This window comes from Phycodurus eques, chromosome 4 (assembly GCF_024500275.1).
Source record: "Phycodurus eques isolate BA_2022a chromosome 4, UOR_Pequ_1.1, whole genome shotgun sequence".
Lineage (NCBI taxonomy): Eukaryota > Metazoa > Chordata > Actinopteri > Syngnathiformes > Syngnathidae > Phycodurus > Phycodurus eques.
In genome coordinates this window covers 26,062,820-26,080,498 of record NC_084528.1, presented here as the reverse complement: position 1 = coordinate 26,080,498, position 17,679 = coordinate 26,062,820, and the positions used below count along the sequence as shown (strand labels likewise).

The 17,679-nt window shown below is 41.6% G+C and overlaps 1 protein-coding gene across 1 annotated transcript; it reads right to left on the bottom strand.

Moving 5' to 3' along the window:
* Positions 1-7,406: 7,406 nt before the first annotated feature.
* mex3a (mex-3 RNA binding family member A) lies at positions 7,407-17,124 on the bottom strand. The gene is made up of 2 exons (XM_061674846.1): positions 16,627-17,124; positions 7,407-10,264 (listed from the first exon to the last, which is right to left on the bottom strand). The coding sequence occupies exons 1-2, from the start codon at positions 17,120-17,122 to the stop codon at positions 9,099-9,101; spliced, it is 1,662 nt and encodes a 553-aa protein (XP_061530830.1). The 5' UTR covers positions 17,123-17,124; the 3' UTR covers positions 7,407-9,098.
* Positions 17,125-17,679: the final 555 nt, after the last annotated feature.

Here is a 17,679-nt window from a genome sequence, read left to right as displayed (position 1 = left end):
TAGAAAGTGTGTTGCGATAGGTAGAAAAGATGTTGCAGTTCATGGAGTGAATGAGGAACTCCATGTAAAAAAATAAAAATAAATAAATAAATTATAAAAAGCCACTGACATTCAACTGAGCGCTGTGTCAGTGTCGCTTATATAATTTGCCATCGAAAGCCCTCTCTCGGTCTTGTTTTTGTCTTGAGAAGTCACAAACACAAAAAAAATATTAGCATCAAAGTCACTGGTATTCTTGACAAGTTTCTTTTTACTAAAATCTTGTTTTCTCCGCTTTTTTGGAAAGCGGTATTTTTGTTAAAAAACCAACCCATGTGCTACTGTTGTGTACTGAAAAACAGAAAAAGGAAAAAAAATGTTTTTTTTTTTCTGGTGAAAGAAGAGCATGCTCTTTTGGTAAGTTTTATACTTGGATTGTCACAGAACACAATATTCTGTTGGTCAAAATGCTCTGAAATTGCTGGCAGTCAATGAGCCTTGTTTGCTTTTTATTATATACAGTGCCATGAAAAGGTATTTGCAACTTCTCAAATACCTTTTTTTTTTTTTTTAATAAAAAAAAAAAGGTTTTTTAAGATAACCCAAGTAAATATAAATGCAGTTTTTAAATTGTGATTTTATTTAAGGGAAATATTCCAAGCTTAGTTTGAAGTATAAAATGTTATGGAAAAGGTTATTGATTTTATTTCTGCTGTTTTCCAATAATTATCCAAACTTTTTATTTATTTATTTTTTAAACATGTAGCGGCTCATATTGACCTGTATGCATTTTTGGTGTAGGAAGGAAAAAACATAACAGGGAAGTGGGCACAAATGACAATGTTTTGAACCCTCAGAAAATAATTATAGCACATCACATTAATATTGTATTTAAAATTATAATATACCACTTTTCCCTTTGAATATGACATCTTCAAAAACATCTCCATCACTGTGATCATTTTCATTTTGTTCTTTTTATTAGAAACATTTACAATACATCTTGTATCTTGGAAAAATAACAAAGAACCAGAACTAACATGGAGCAGATACATTAATAATAATAATTAATCATAAAAATGTCTTCCGAAAAATGTAATTCACAAAAAAAAAACGTGTGCTATAAGAAATAAACCTGCAATATCGCATACCTCGTCGAGGGCATGACATACTGTAACAGACTTCAAAGATTTTTTTTTTTCCCTGTTTTTCCGTATTTTTCTTTTGTCATTTTTGATCCCATCCCTCAAAAAAAGTTGACGGTCAGCCACAGAGCGCCCCACACACACACACACACACACACGCACACATGCGCGTGAGGGGGTGGAGGGTTGGGCGACCCTCTTCACCATTCACAGAGAAACCAGAAACTAACGCCAGCCCGATGACACTGGCCCTTAAACTAACGCACTACCACCACTATTAAACCGGCATGAAACACACACACACACTACTTGTGCTGCAAATATTGGAGAAACACTACCAAGAGACAAACTGTCGGCCGTCTTCGGAGGAAGATGGTGAGTTTCTGCCTTTGGTCCCGTCACGTGCAGCAGGAAATTTGTCAAGTTTTGACCAATAAATATAACTTCAAGTCGATTTGCTGTGAGGTGAATACAAATACTGTCCACTCGCCACCCAAAAGTATTGGAACAGTGAGGCTAATTCCTTTGCGTTAGTTGTTATGCTGGATGTTAGGCTCCATGTCAAACTCTAGGCCTGGGATGTAATTTTTTTGGGGGCCCACTAAAGTAAAGTTTCATGTTCAATTGATTTCTCTTCATTTCAGCAGAAAATCTGTACCAAAATGTTCATTTACTTTAACTTTTTTCAGATATTACTAGTATTTTTTGTTCCCACCAAATCCCTTCTCAAGTCAGTCACTGCCGTGGGCATTTAGATTCGTCAGCTGGAATCCAACTGTTTCCTGCCACCGTTAAACACATTTTTCAAGTATTTTATTTTATTCTACGGGTCGGCGTGGAAGACTGTCTCACCCAGCTTGTCTGTGAAGTTCAAGCTTCTACATGACTGCAATGACAAACAGACACCAGTAGATGGTGGTGTTACATCACTGGATTTGAGATCAGCACAGCTTTTGATTTGAAGATAAAGATTAGGGGGCAGCTTGTCACGTCGATTTTGAGAGAGAGAAATGCCAACACGTTGGAAGTCGAGCAAGTTTAGGCATCTGACTCTTGAACAGAGTATGTATACGTATGGTATAAACAGTATGTGGTGCTATAGGTCGTAGAAAGTGTATGTGGCAATTGTGAGAAAAATATGACTCAGTTCATGGAGTTAATGGCGAACGGCATGTAAAAAAGCCACTGACGTTGAACTCGAGCCATGCGGTGAGTCAGGGTTGCTCACGGTTGGTTTCATAGTTGTACATCCTTAAATAGGTTTTTATTTTGCCATCAAAAGCCCTTTCTCAGTCTTGTTTCTGTTGGTTTATAGTTTGAGGTGTGACTGAAGCAAAGAATATTGGCGTCAGAGTCCCTGATATGCTTGGCATGTTTCTTTGCATGCGCATTTTCTCAGATTTATGGTCAGAAACGTGTTTTTGGTGAAACCAACCTTTGTTCTATTGCTGATTCCTACACAACAGAAAACGCTAGAAACTAATTATTTTTCTGGTGAAAGAAAATAGTCTACTCCTTCTTTTGTTAGGTTTGGTGCCTATATTGTCAAAGAACACAATATTCTGTGGGTCTTGAAAGATCAGTCAAAATGCTCTGAAATGGCCAGCTATATGGGGAACTCCGCTTTGAAAACTGCGGTAGTCAATGAGTTTACATGAATTGAACAACAGTATTTATATTTGGCTGTCACTATTTTCCATGACTTCTGATTTCAAATTCAGCTTGTTTAAAAAAAAAAAAGTACAATTTGGCCAAAATGAGTCCTAACGCCCCTGCTAGACTGAAACATTTGCTTTTGATGCATTGGCTCTTATTTCCAGGTATTTAGCGAATAAACAACTTCAGCATTATTTTGTGATTATTTGTTTTCAACAAAGCACTGTTTCAATACCTTTGGGGGGGGGGGGGGGGGGGGGGGGGGGTAACCTGTACATCTTACTGCGGTACAGCCTGGCGTCAAAACTCGCCACCTTTTGACCTCCGAAAACACTCCCAACTATGAAAATCTATCCTAAGTGACCACACAACATACATGCAAACTAGTACAGTAATGAGCCTGTTGTGTGTTACGTGTGCTATCTAGTTACAGTACATTGATCTACTAACGCAGTGCGCCCTCTTGAACACCACCGGGCCTCGGTTTTGCTTTTGAGGGCCCGCCTAACCCGCTAAAAGTTGGCCTTCGTCAAGCTGCTCTGTCGCTGTGAATCAAAAAGAAAAGTGGAGTTGTAGATGTTTGAAATAAGTTGTACGCAGTCAAGACCTAGACCTTGATTTTGGATTTTGATCATCACAGAGGAAATGTGTAATGCAGTCAGTACCATGGGCTTACAGTTGAAGGCATATATGTGTATAGGGGGGAGCGGCAAGGGGGATTTACTAATGTAGGACATGAATAATAATAATAATCGTAAAAATAATAACAATAATATAATCGAGGCACAAGATTGATGCTCTGTGACTAAAATATCTCCAAATTCTTAAAAAATAATCTATTCTGTCGTGAATGCTGCGCTTGTCGTCCGGCATCCGTAACTGTCATAAATAAATATTTTTTTTTTTTTTTTTTTTTTACGTAGAAACTGACTCCCCCCCCCATCTTGTTTAGAAATATATTAGCTTCTTGTCATTTGAATTAAAAAACAAAAGGTCTTTTAAATAGGTTTGTTTTCTTAAATAACATCCAGATACTGACTTTTTTCCTTACCCCCACTCTCTGTGTTCTAAGAAATGAAAACCAATGTTAGCAAAATAGATTTGACAAAACTGTATTTTTTTAATGTCATTTTAAGTTACTTTCTATAAATGTATGCGGAAGAACTCAAATATATTGAAAACTCATCACAAATTCTTTCCCAAAAACTCCCCTCCAAAAAGCAACAAAAACTTAAAGCTTGTAATTAAAAAAATGAGTGCATTAAGTTGACTGTTTTCTTCGTACATTCAAATGCGTTACTTGCTCGATTTTTGTAAAAAGTTGGTTACAATTGCTTAAGTGCATCCATTGAGAATAAGGATTTCCTATCACTCCTTCAAAGGGATTCTACATAAATGCATAAAAGTCCATTTTCATAGCAAGAAAAAACATCAACGGCTTCTATTTTGACTAGAACAGAAAAATTATATTACAATATCCTTAAAAAATAATACTAAGAAGAACTTAAGGACTCGAAAGTCGCCACGAGTCATCTCCATTGCCCGTTTCGAGTCACTCGTCGCGACCCGAAGTATTTCATACTGGCGCGAGCTGCATAAATGAAACTTACGCACATATTTTTAACAATCCTATTTTCATGTATTGATTAAACTACGCTGCAAATACTCTATACCATTTGGAAAAACATTTGCCTTGAGGTCGTGAAGCTTTTTTTTTTTATGCGGATAAATCTTAGCTGTATGGTACGGTAACTTGCTAGCATACAGTGGGAAACTCCATAGTCAACTTAAAAATTGTCCTCGTTTTACATGGCCCCTATTTTTAGATTGTTGGGGAACCCAAACCTGATATGTTTCACAGATTCGCTTTCACAATGTATGATATCGCGTTTTTAACACTTAGTTGGCTTCGGTCTTACGTTGGTCTTTGGCTACATGCGACCATAATACAAAGCAGAGACAAAGTCTGGAAGCAACGCTAAAAGCTAAGACGCCTGTTAGCACCATTAGCGTCGTTAGGCATCTCAGTGCCGCTCAGAAATCGTGAAATGAGTCTTTAATATTCAACTTATCACGCAAAAAGAAGACCCTGAAGAGCACAGCAGTTATCCTGGAAGATTTTTTATTTTTACTAATCAAAGAGCTGCGACGAGTGCTAATAGTCAAAGTAGTCTGAATAAAATATTACCGTTTATTGCTTCATCTTAATGTATATAGAAACTTGTCTTCATTCAGGGGTTATTATTATCATCATTATTATTATTATTACACACAATTCATCAGAACTTGAACGTATTTCACTGGGATTTATACAGTAGAGGCTTCATAAAGGATATCATAGTAGCGTCTGATTATATATTTTGATGAAATACTAAGTTAAACCCTTTAAATAATATTTGTTAAACATATGGATCTATCTCATATACTATTTGAGTCAAAATGTGATGGGTCACGTGTATTATAATCACAATAATAAAAGATTTTCTCTCTTTTCTGTGCTAAATCGGCGAAGTAATCAAAAAGCTTTGTGGAAGCAAGATGTCCAATGCGCAAATAAATGTGTATTTATTTACAAAGAGTCTTTGAATACTCGTGTGTATATAAAGAGGCATCCCTCTCTCGTCATGATAGCAACAAGAAATACAACGTAAACAAAAATGATAGGGAATCCTTATGTGCATGTCTTTCAAATTCTATCAAATATATCACCATCAGTGGTCGGTTTGGTATTTATCAAATGCGCTTTTTTTTCTTAGTAAATAAGGTGCTTTACTCTTCATTTGTTTTTTTTGTGTGTGTTTTTTTCTTTTTTTTTTTTTTTTTTTTTTTTTTTAAGTGTTTTTAACCCTGCTGTTAGGTTCGTTTCTCAGGAACAGCAATAACGTTCTTGAGTCTATTTGACTCATGACATGTTCAATGAGCCAGAAGTCAGTCTGAATCTCAAAAACGAGACAAAAAAAACAACACCATTGTTTATGTATCATTATTGGCTCAATTACAAACAATTTCATCGCCAATATGTGAGCGTTCATAACCCAAAAATGATTGAAATGTTTTTCTTTCACGTTAAAAACGGTCAATTTGACCCAACAAAACAATTTTCTAATAACTAAGAACTAATTTCCTGAATCCCCTCCTAAGCCAAGTGTCATTCACATTCTTTTACTTTGAAAAGTTGTTTTAAATTGTGGTGCAATGGAAGGCCAACATGTCAGCCTAAATGGCAATATTGGAATTAAAAAAATGTAATATTAAGGCATGAAACAAAAGTACTAAGAATTATTATTTTTTGTCTGTGATGTGCAATTTCTCCATATAATGATACTCTTTATTTCTACTCTGTCTTCATAGCATGTAAGGTACTTTTATTTTGTAAGTGTTGCACGTGCTCTGCTTTGTGTTTGGCTATTAAGAGGAGGGTGGGGGGGAGGGTCTCTCTTGAGGGAGGGCTGGGGCTGGCACACAATTTATATATAAAAAAAAAAGCCAGACGTGTTCTCTCGGGGTGGGACAAAGTATTAATACTGCGATACATTGTATTGTTATCACAGTATTGATAGATAACATTAAGTATTGATACATGATACCTTTAAAAACAATCATGCCGAGGAGATATGCGTTCACTCGGGATGGGCCACCGTATCAATATCGCAAAATATTGCATCAGTATCCCTGTATGGATAAACCAAAATTAGGTGTCGATACTTGACACCTTAAAAACTGTTTGAAGGGTCATGTTTTGGCGATACATGTCTGTAGGTGTGGGACAAAGTAGTGATATCGCAATACATTGCATCATCACCCCAGTATTGATGACTGCCATAAGATATCGAGACCCGGTACCTTTTAAAATCATTTGAAGGTTCAAGTTGAGGTGATATCGCAATACATCGCATCATCTCAGTATCGATGCACAAACATTAGGTATCACAATTAGAAGGCTCAAGCCGAGGCGGTACATGTTCTCTAGGGATGGGGCAAAGCATCAGTATCGCAAGATATTGCATTGTTTTCCCAGGATCGGTTCACCAACTATAGATATTTGATTCCTTTAAAGCAGTTTGAAGGTTCAAGCCGAGGTGATATTGCGATACTTCGTGTTGTTATCCCAGTATTAATACACAAACATCAGGTATCACAATTTGAAAGCAAAACCTGAGGCTGTTCTGTAGGGGTGGGAGAACATATAAATAAAATGATACATTGCATCATTATTACAATATGGATATTAGTTAACATCACCAACATCAGGCATCGATACTTTTCACTTTCCGACGTATCACAGCAGGCCACAGATAATGCGTAAGTATGCTTCCTTGTGGCTGGGAGCAGCATAGACGGGCGAGCAATCTGATTGGACGCTGATGGGAAGTGCTTGCGGCAATGCCATGACATCATCAAAATTTTGCAGTATTTCGTGGTGGGGGAAAAAAACAAGTGGCTTTTCATGTTTATTATTGTGCTGTAGATTTTGTGACGTATCGTAGCTATCAACACATCCATGATCACGTAATTGGGATAGGAGGGTTTGCCGTAGTTACTCTACCATTCCCACTCCAAGTTAACCCCCCCACCCTACAAGCCACCTTCCCTCCCCCTTTTATTCAACAGTTTAAGACCCCCCGCCCTTACCCTAACCCGTGCATCCTCCCTCCCAATGTACTCCCCCCTTAAGCTCGGGCCCGAGCGTAATTTGATTCCGCGTGAGTGCCGGTTAAATGGGGCGTTTCCTTCGCTTTCCTGTCAATTACAATTCTGATTTCATTCACACTAGGGCGGGGGGGTGTCTACTATTGGCTGGGGCCCCATTGTCCATAGTGAAGGGGCAGCTGCTGGGTGTCCCTTACAGTAGCCAGGGAGGGGTCGGCGGGTTGGCCTATTTGGATCTGTCACGTAAACCCTGTTTGAATTTCACAGTTGGTGTGTGTGAGAGAGAGGGGAGTGGGACTACGCTAAGGGCGCGAGGCAGGGAGTTGGGTGGCGGGGGGGTCACACTACACCTCATGTGATAGGGCCATTTTTTTAACATGGCCACATGATTTTCATCAACATTGTAGCTTTCAAATCTTGTACGTTGGGGTAGACAAAAGATGGGTTGGGGGGAGGGGTGCAATGGAGGGCGGGGAAATTTTAGGTTTAATTCTCCCCTCCGGTCCACACCTGGACCGGCCCATTTGCGTAATTATTAAAAGAGTGCCTGCCAGGCCCCGCTGTCCGAGCACCCCCAGACAATAACGCCCCTCAGTCCAAGGGAGGGACTGTAAGCAGTCACACTGTAAGCAGTCCGGGGGGGGGGGTCAGACAAGATATTCACACACCTGCTCCAGCTCGACGCCTGATACAAAAAAATTACCGTCTTCTTATTTGCGTGAGGTTTGCTCACATTGTCTAGCGACAAAAGTATTAATAACAAAAAGGTGGTGGCTCGGAGCGGCGTTAAGGGGGTTGGTCGTGGCCAACTGGACTGATTCCAAAGGCTCTTTGGGGCTGGGGGGGTTGCTGGGCAAATTAAATCAGTGCTTTAAGCTACGAGGGGAAGGCGGGAAGACTGAGTCTTTTCAGAAGATTACAGCGAGCCATGCGTAATCAATGACCACCCCGTTGAGATTCGGTCATTTTAGGAGCCGGCGCCTCGAACAATGGCACCGATAAAATGGAGAATAAATAGTGTGATGTCCTACCCAAAAAAAAAAAAAAAAAAAAAGAAGAAGAGTATAAGTACGGGAGAAGTGCTTTGACTAAAATCTATTCACATTTTCTATTGTCAAAGCACAATAAAAGTATTCATTTGCCATCAAAAAAGTGTGATTGACAACCCTATTTTAGACCCGAGATGATTGTATGGTGCGGTGTGAGTTGAACCATCTTCTTTCCATATAAACCTACCTTATGGTAACATGATAATACAAAATAAAAAAATTGGAATAATAATTAAAATGTTCACATTATGTCGGCCTACACTGTGATTCTGCGTTCAGGAATAACAGTAGCAGTCCTATCATTAAAAAAAACGAAAAACTGAACAAATCAAAACCTGAAAAGGTACTATACTTCTCTTATAAACAAAACTTTTATAAAATATATATGCATATATATGTATATAAAAGAAAAACTGAAAAATATTTCTTATACATTTTAGTAAAGCAAGCAGTGCCTTCTAAAATAGCTGCTTGTTTGTTTTAAAATTTTTCTGAAAAATGAAAAACGTATCGCAACAATAGGAATAAGAAGAAGAATAACAACTGTAATAAGAGCAACTAATTAGCCGACCGACAAACGAGAGACCAAAAAAACTGGCTAAAAAGGGGACATGGTTCCTTAGGAGAATATTCGGATGGCCTGCGAGACCTGCGTGTGGCACACGGGGCACTCGGGGTGGTTGAGCTCACAGATTCGTATGGCGCACTCCATGCAGAAGAGGTTGTGGCCACAGGGCACCAGGGCGGCCGTCACTTTGCTCTCAAAGCAGGTCATGCAGTCCCGCACGGCCGGCGGCGAGTCCGGCACGGGGAGCCGCCCGGGAAAGCCGCCCTCCCCCACTGAGGTGGGCTCACTGTGGGCACGGCGAGCCTGCGCGTGGGGCGACCCCGACACCATGCCGGTGACGGACGAGTTAGCGGGCGGCTCCGGGAGCCCCGGCGAGAGTCTGGTGAGGGGCAGCGGGAGCCCTCCGAAACTCTTGGATCGCTGCTGAGCGTAGAAAGCCATCTGCTTGGGGTAGTCTGGGTCGCCCCAACTCTGGGTGCCCTCAGAACCAAAAAAGGAGCAGGGCTTCTCAGAGCTGGAGAAGTTGCCCTTATTGTAGATCCCGACACCCTCGCCGCCACCCCCTCCTCCTCCTCCTCCTCCTCCTCCTCCTCCTCCTCCACCGAGGCCATCGGAGAAGTTTTGCCGGTAGCTGCTGGTGAGAGGTTTCCGCTGGCCTCCCTGGAGGCCCCACACTTGCTGGAGTCGACTCTCCAGGCCGCCGCCCCCGCTGCTGCTGCTCCCTGCGGGACTGCTCCCGCCATTGGGTCCCAGGCAGTCGTTCTCGTTGTTGTGGTCGTGCAGGCCTCCTGTCCGGAAGGCGATGTGCGCCTCGATCTCCTCGCGGGCTCGCTCGGCGTTGCTGGGCGACCCCGTGATCTCAAAGACAGGGTCCCGGTCCCGGCTTGGGGTGACGATGTACGTGCACGTCTGCTGCTGGATGCGCTTGATGGTGGAACCTTTAGGGCCCACCACCAGCCCCACCACTCGGTACGGCACCCTCACCTGGATGGTGGTCTGGCCCGGGAGCGGGGTAGGCGGGGAGCCGCTAAAGGACACGCCCAGCTTGTTGCGCGACGCCCGCAGCATGGAGAAGTGCTCGGCTGCCGAGATGATCTCACGGCGGGCGAGGGCCACGTCCTCCTTGCGGCCGGTGATCAGGAACACAGGCTCCTCGCCTCGCACGGGTGTTTTGATGTAGGTGTTGGTCTTGGCCCGCAAGGCTTTTATCTTGCAACCTGCAGACACAACGACAAACAGTTCAAAAACTGGAGTTTTTTCTTAAAATAAGACCTTGGCCAGGGATAAACATTTGCATCTTCCTAAAGCTTTCCTCTTTGGGCCATGAAACACCTCACCCCAAAGTTAAATTCAGGACTCTATGCTGGCCATTTTGTGTCCACCTTATGTCATTTGTAATGAAATTTACAAAGGATGATGATTTTTGACTGGTTTTGTCATTTCCAACTTTTGCTCTTTAACATCAGATTGTACATTTTGGCTTCATCATGGTCAGTTTTGGCCAGTTTAATCCCATGAAAACTAAGTTTTAAATCCTTGTTATTCACTGGATTGAATTATGCAATTTTGGTTTCATTTCAGACTCAATACATGAACATTTTACTTTTTTGTTTTCTACCAGATAACATTTATCATTATTTGTACAAGAGAGCAAATTGCTTTCTGTAGTTTTTGACTGGGCAGCACGGTGAAGCATGTGGCTAGTACGTCTGCCTTGCCAGATGTTTGCACACTGGCCTCCCAGCAAATTGGCGCATCAGAGGGGTAACTGTAGAGCCGGCATTTATTCACCTTGCGTCGCTTTTGGACAGAACTCACTCAAGCAGAATGTATCTGTGCTACCTCATTCATACAGTCGATCGGCTTTGTGTGTTCAGATAATTAGATGCGCCACAGCGTCGATTGCTTTCAACACAAAGGGGCGTGGCAATCAACACAAAGGGGCGTGGCAAGTGTGTCTTCACCCTCCTACACACTGGCAGCGTTATGCCTCTTTTACCTCTGAAGACGGAAAATTCAGGGTACACCTGGCCTGAACTGGCCGCTGGTCAATTACAGGGTATGTGTAGAGAAACAACAATTCTGAGCTCTACTGGATGAGATGCAACATAATTAACAATAAGATGAGGATGAAGAGGCAGAGAAGGTCCTCAACTAAACTCCAGTAATAGTCGTTCCCACAGAGCAGAGAATGTCTGTGAGTATTGTTGTATGCACCATTTGTGTTGCTGGTCTTTGTGTTAAAGTAGCACTTGTTTGAAGATTTTGAATTACCGTTATGTCAATGCTGATTTTTATTAGCCCATCTATGGCATTTTACATATGTTATCATTAAGCTGGCTGACTTTAGTAGGACAAAATTACATGGTTTGGTTGAACATTTTGGTATTTATTGTAAATATAGAATGTTTCCTTCTCTTTTGTTGCAAAGTCTGCATGCGTTGCTGTCCCATGTGTTGAAGTAGCGGCTGTTGGAAGGTTTATAATTAGTGTAACATCTACGCAAATTTCCGTAACATTAAAAAAATGTCTATGTGTGTATGGCTTCCCTACTCCCAAATCACTTTGTTTCGTGGAATATATAGTTGACTCATCCATCAAATGAAAAATTGTTTTGGAACACTACTTGGAGTTACCTTTAACATCGATGAGAATTCCCGTTAACACATCTAGGCGTTTCGCATTATGTTAGCCTTAAGCTAGCGGACTTTTGTCAGACAAAATTACATGGTTTGCTTGACCATTGTAATGTTCAGTTTTAAAGTAAACTTCAACTGGGAGTGACCAAAAAAAGCTTTGCCTCTTATTTGGAGAACTGTGTGAGCGAGAGTCTTCTTTTTGTTTGCTCAAAGTGATGCTATACAATAGCGAGTGAACAGGCGCTAAGGACTACTTATGAAAGTGTCTTTTGATAAGTGTGATTTTAAATGCACTTAACAGGTTTGTGAGGGGTAAGACTATTAAAAATATATATATTTATATGGTCACTCTATATTGAGGATTTACACCTTTGTGGGTGGGTCTGGAACAAAAAACAGACTCCAGCGTACCCTGAACAGGTTAGGAATTAGAAAATTAATGTTTCTTTGTAATTTTACTGATTAAAAACAAGCCCACTTTATGATCAAAAACATTTGGTGTGTAATTATTGAGATCTACAGTGTGTGATCTCAAGCGCTTCCAAAGCAAACCGTTCCTTAACTACTGATGTGGTGAGCAAGCATCACGGTCATCCTTCTGACCTCTCCTTGAACTTGCGACCGGGCCAAATGCGCCTTGCTTTTTTGGTCTAATCGTTGCTCTACGTCACCCCCCCCCCCCCCTTTTTTTTGTTGATAATTTACACTTACTTCTGAAGTCGCGATGAAACCGAATGTTTTCATGCTTCCACTCAGCTGACCATTGAGAAACTGAGGGAGCCAGCGCCCTAGTTATTGACTCGTCGGCCAGGCCTTTCTTAAAGGGACCTGTGCATCAACCGGCTGTCTCTTTTCAGACACAGGAAGGGAAGGGATGCTTTGAGGGTTTGCTGTTTTCGCCCAAACCCGACATCTGCAAACACCCGCGGAGGCCGCCCAGCCGTCCACGGTGGTAGTTTAACGAGGCTAATCTATCGGTGTCGCAGAGGATCAGGGAGCAACACATTCCGGCACACCGCCTTTTAATCAGTGTCCCAATTAGACAATTACAAGGTCAGAGATTAATCAAACGCACAATAAGAATTTACAGTCGCCCGAGATGCTTAATTTGCAACGGCGGGACCGTTGTAAAACAATACAACTGCGGGAAGCATTGCTCCTTTCTCTGACATCTCTGTTAATAGAGAACTTAGATATAGTTGGGGAAAATATATTTGATCATAGTCCTGACTAAAACAAGCTGAGCTCATCTGGAAGAACAGGGATACCTCTACTTACGGGTTTTTCAAGTTACGAGCGGTTGCATGGTCCATTTTTGAGGGGAATATCTGAAGCTTGCTTGTAACTCAAATTTGGGGTAAAGTTAAAAAAAAAAAAAAACAGCAATTAAGGTACTGCAATGGCCTCACGTGGGCAGAGCGCGCTCTCTATTTTGCATGCATGTGTCTTTATGACAAAACAAAAAGTTTATATTTCTGCTAGAATATGAAACCTTTCCATTAAATTTACTCCACCCACTTCCAGTTAACTCATCAAACGAAATTGTCTAATTTAGATTACTTGAAAAAAATCCTGATTTTAAATTATCACAAATTTTTCCAGAATGTTACAACTTTTGTTCAAAATGTTCATGTGATGATGACAAAAAAAAAAAAAAAACAGCAAGAAATAAATGCTGTACTATGGATGCCGGGACACTAGATGGCCATGTAAATAAAAAACTTTGAGTACACTTGTACGCTTTGTTTATATGTAACTTCATTTGCAAATTTGTAAATAACTCATGTTAGAAGTAAATGTTAGAAGTAAAAATGTCTGTTCCACCACTGTTTTGGGTGTGACGATCTATTGTGTGTTTTATTTTATTTTATTAATTTTTTGTGGAAGTCTCTCATAAAGACGACAACAGCCGGACAGAAATTATGTAAAAATGCTGTAATGTGCATGCCACGCCACAAGTTGGCTATGTAAAGAAACACTACACATTTAACATTTTGCAAATAACAACAACAAAAAAAGTCCTCCGCAAAAATGTTACAAACGTTCTGCCATTATTGTTTTAATTGTAACAATTGATGGCTATGTTCAGAATCATTCAAGTTGTTCTTTTGGAAAATAGACAACACTCTTACTTTTTGTCCCTTTTGGGAGACCATACATTTTTGAATAAATTCAAAAGAAGTCTTAGTTGGTGTACAGACCAAGACACATTGTGGCCTCCCTCTGTCCATTTGGACCACTCTATTTAAAGAAATTAGTCAAATAAACATTGTATAATAGTCATTGTGGCATCCCTTAAAATTCAAACTGGAAGCTGACCAGCTTTCTCTTTATTTCTTTATTTCTTTATTTTCAATATAAACTCTTTAGGGTCACCATACTTCCAAAAATATGGCCAAAGACGAAGTGTACCTAACAAGACACATTGTGTCTTCCCTACGTCCAAATCGAAACCAACAAACATTATTCAGAAAAATACTCCTAAAAATGTGCATAACTTCATAATTCCAACTGAAATCACACATGAGACGTTAACATTTTTAAGTGCCATTTTTATCCTTTTGGGCAGCCTACTTCGAGAAATAAGTAAAAAAAAAAAAAAAAAAAGTCATTTTCAGTGTATGTAACAAGACAGACTTGTTCAGGGTGAGTCCTTTGTTTGGAAAATATATATATATATTTTTTTTTAATACTTTTGGGCTACTGTATCTCCTTAAATGAGTCAAAAAAAAGTTACATTGTGGCCTCTCGCTATCCATTTTGAACCAACCAACATTGTTAGAAAAATAATATTTGGAAAAATGAGACTTTTTACATGCACCAACTAAGACTTCTTTTGATTCATTACAAGGAGTATGTTGGACCACAAGTGTTTTTAAAAAAAAAAAACATCTGAATTTTGCTAATTTTCTGAATTGTACAAAGCAAACGAACACAATTATACTAAAGTCTTGTGTGTGACGGGCCATTTTTTCCTGAGAATTTTGGTTGCTTTCTGAATGGACAGAGGGCTGTCACAATGCATCTCGTTACGTACACCGACGAGGACTTCTTTTGACTCGTTTCTTGAAGTATGGTGGCTCAAAAGGGTAAAAAAAAAAAAAATAAATAAATCCCAAGAATTTCGGTGAATTTCAGATTTGTGAGACATTTCGGCGAATGACCAAAAGATGGCAAAAAAAATGTAGTTGGACTTCTTTGACTAAATTCTTGTCGTGTGTAAAATCTTTTGTACTACTTTGCCATTAGGCTATTATGCTAAAATTGATTATTTTTAAATGTTTTTCCTGTAGCAAAGTCCGACAAAACAACTACTCTGACATTTTTAATTTGAATGGGAGGCCACAAGCGAAGTCTGTTTTTTAGGGTTGTGTTTAGCCAAAAACCAGTAAAAAGTGTCATTTACCGTTATTTTTTAACTTAACAACCAGGGATAGAATAGAAATAGAAACAGGCGTAATAATCGACGACTCGATCGTTTGCTTTTGCCAATTTGATCGTTGATGAATGACTGTGCACTACTAGGCCATGACCAGCAGAGGCACTGTTGAGTCGCAACTTGTTTGCCATCTGTTGAAGAACATATCAGCTATGGGAAGTAGTTAAAAGCAGTCAGTTTGCCTAAATGTCGAACAATTTGGAATAATAAGTTCCCCTAAATTGTGCAAAACTTTGGAATTCCACTTTCCATCATACAGCAGACTTTTAATCCTTTAAAATTCATTTGTATGACACCCTTTGACCTTTTTGGGCTACCATACTTCAATAAATTAGTTCTGGTTATTTTGGCATCCTTTAATATCCGAACAGCGTTAAATGTCATACCAGTGACAAGCTGACCAAAATGTTCAGTTTTGCTTTTTATTCCACCTTTTTTCCCCTTTTGGGCCACTGTACTCCAAAAAATTAGTCAAAATAAGCCCGAAGCTTTGTTTTGTGGCATCCTTTTGTAAATGGACAATTCTGAAGCTAACAAGTAAATCTTTTTGACCCTTTTGAACTTCCTCTCTTCTTGAAAATATTCCTAGTCATTGTGGTCGGAAAAATTTAGAAATAAATGTTGTACATTTGAGAAATTGACCAGCATTCTCACTTTTGTTTTTAATCGCACCTTTTGTGCAAACAGCATAAACGCTGTGCAATTGAGAAACTGACCAAAAATCACACATTGTTTTCATTAATTTCACTCCTCCTCCCCCCACCCAAACAGGAAAATATCAAAAATGTCAAGTGATGGATAGAACTTTTCCTAGTACAGAATAGGGAAAGGGTGCGGGGTGGGGGGTAGGGGGTGTCTACACTGACTGACTGATTGGCTGACTGGCCTCTATTGTCCAAATGTGTCAGTGGGCCACATAAACAAGCACCCAAAAAACATCCCAAACATCAGCCCCGCCAGAACAGAGAGGAAGCCAGACCTCCTTTCTCAACATTACACTGCACCCCCCCCCCCCCCCCCCCACAACCCACAACCTTCACCCACTCAGCCACCCACCAACCCTCCCCACCACCTTCCTCACAACAGCACGTTGCCTTTTGAACAGTCTGGCGCGTCCCAGACGACAAAGGAAGCCAACGCTCTGGTGACATTGATGGCGTTGGATTGTGGAATCGTGCAGCAGACTCGGGGTTCACTACACAAGTGCTTAGAAAAGGGAAATCAGATCAAATAATCAAATAAAGCAAAAAAAAAATAAAAAAATAATATATAGAATAATAATAATAATACAAACAAAAAAGCTCCTGGGTGATGATGGAACTTGTGAGGCAGGAAAAGTGGGAGGCTGATGCCTCATGGAAAAGGAGGAATAAGGGGAGGGGGGTACAAAAAAAACACAGTACCACTCCCTTTTCTTTGTTAAAGGTAACATTGGAACAAGAAAAGTTTGCAAGGAAAGCATGCTTCTTTTTTGGGAATTTGTTGGGGGGAGGGGATTTACCTTGCCTGCCCACTATCTCGGCCACATGCTCGGAGCTGGGCACCGGGACGCATTCGGTGATGTTGCAGCCGCGTCCTTTGGGCTCCCCGGACGAGCTCTCGTACAGGGCGCACAACTTGCTCTTGCCTTGGAGGATCGACGCGTCCCCTCCGCCTCCGATTCCACCGATTCCTCCAATTCCTCCTCCTGCACTATTGTGGTGGTTGTTGTTGTTGTTGCTCCGGTCTTGCACTCCGGTCGCCGGAGCGCCACCACCGCCGATAACAACATTACCTCCACCACCTCCTCCACCTCCACCTCCTCCAACGTCCTCGCCCTCGCCGAGCCCCAGGAGCGACAGCTGGCCGAGCGCGACCCTTAGGGCTCGGGAGTCGTCCTCGTCGTCGTCGGGGGGCCCCAGCAGACCCGCCTCGCTCCCGAAGCCGGAGCCGGCCAGATCGGCGCCGTAGCCCCCGTTTTTCTCCATGATCCCTGCGAGCACCAGCAGGCTCGGCATGGCTAAACAAAAGAGTGGCGCGAGACAAAGACGACGGGAAAGAGGCTGGAGAGAGAAACAGCCTCCTCGCAGCCGCCTCCTTCCACCGGCCCCCCTCCTCTTTTTCTGCGCTAGTCCCTCCCATGGACCGACCCACCGGCCAGCCAGCCACCCCTCCCTCCCGCCCTCCCTCCCTCACCTCCCTCCCTCTCTGCCTGCCTGCCTCCCCTTCCTACTTTCCTCCGTCGCCCCCTCCTTGCCTCCCGGACCCCACACTACTACTTCCAGTGCGCTCGCCGGGGAGCTCCAGGGGCGGAAGGGACGCACGAGGAGAACGAGCCCGGCCGATGTGCGCTCTTCCCGGACTGGACGTGCTGGTGGTTGGGGGGCCGCGGATGATGGGTCGGTGAGGGTGGGGGGGGGGGGCGACGCTGCACCCAGTCTGGCTCCTTCCGAGCCGCTCCCCTCCTCATCCTCATGCTCAAAAAGAACCATGTACTGTATTATTATTATTATTTGGATAATCAGCATTTTGTTCGCAGAAAAAAAAATGGAATTAAGGTGCTGGGAAAAGATGA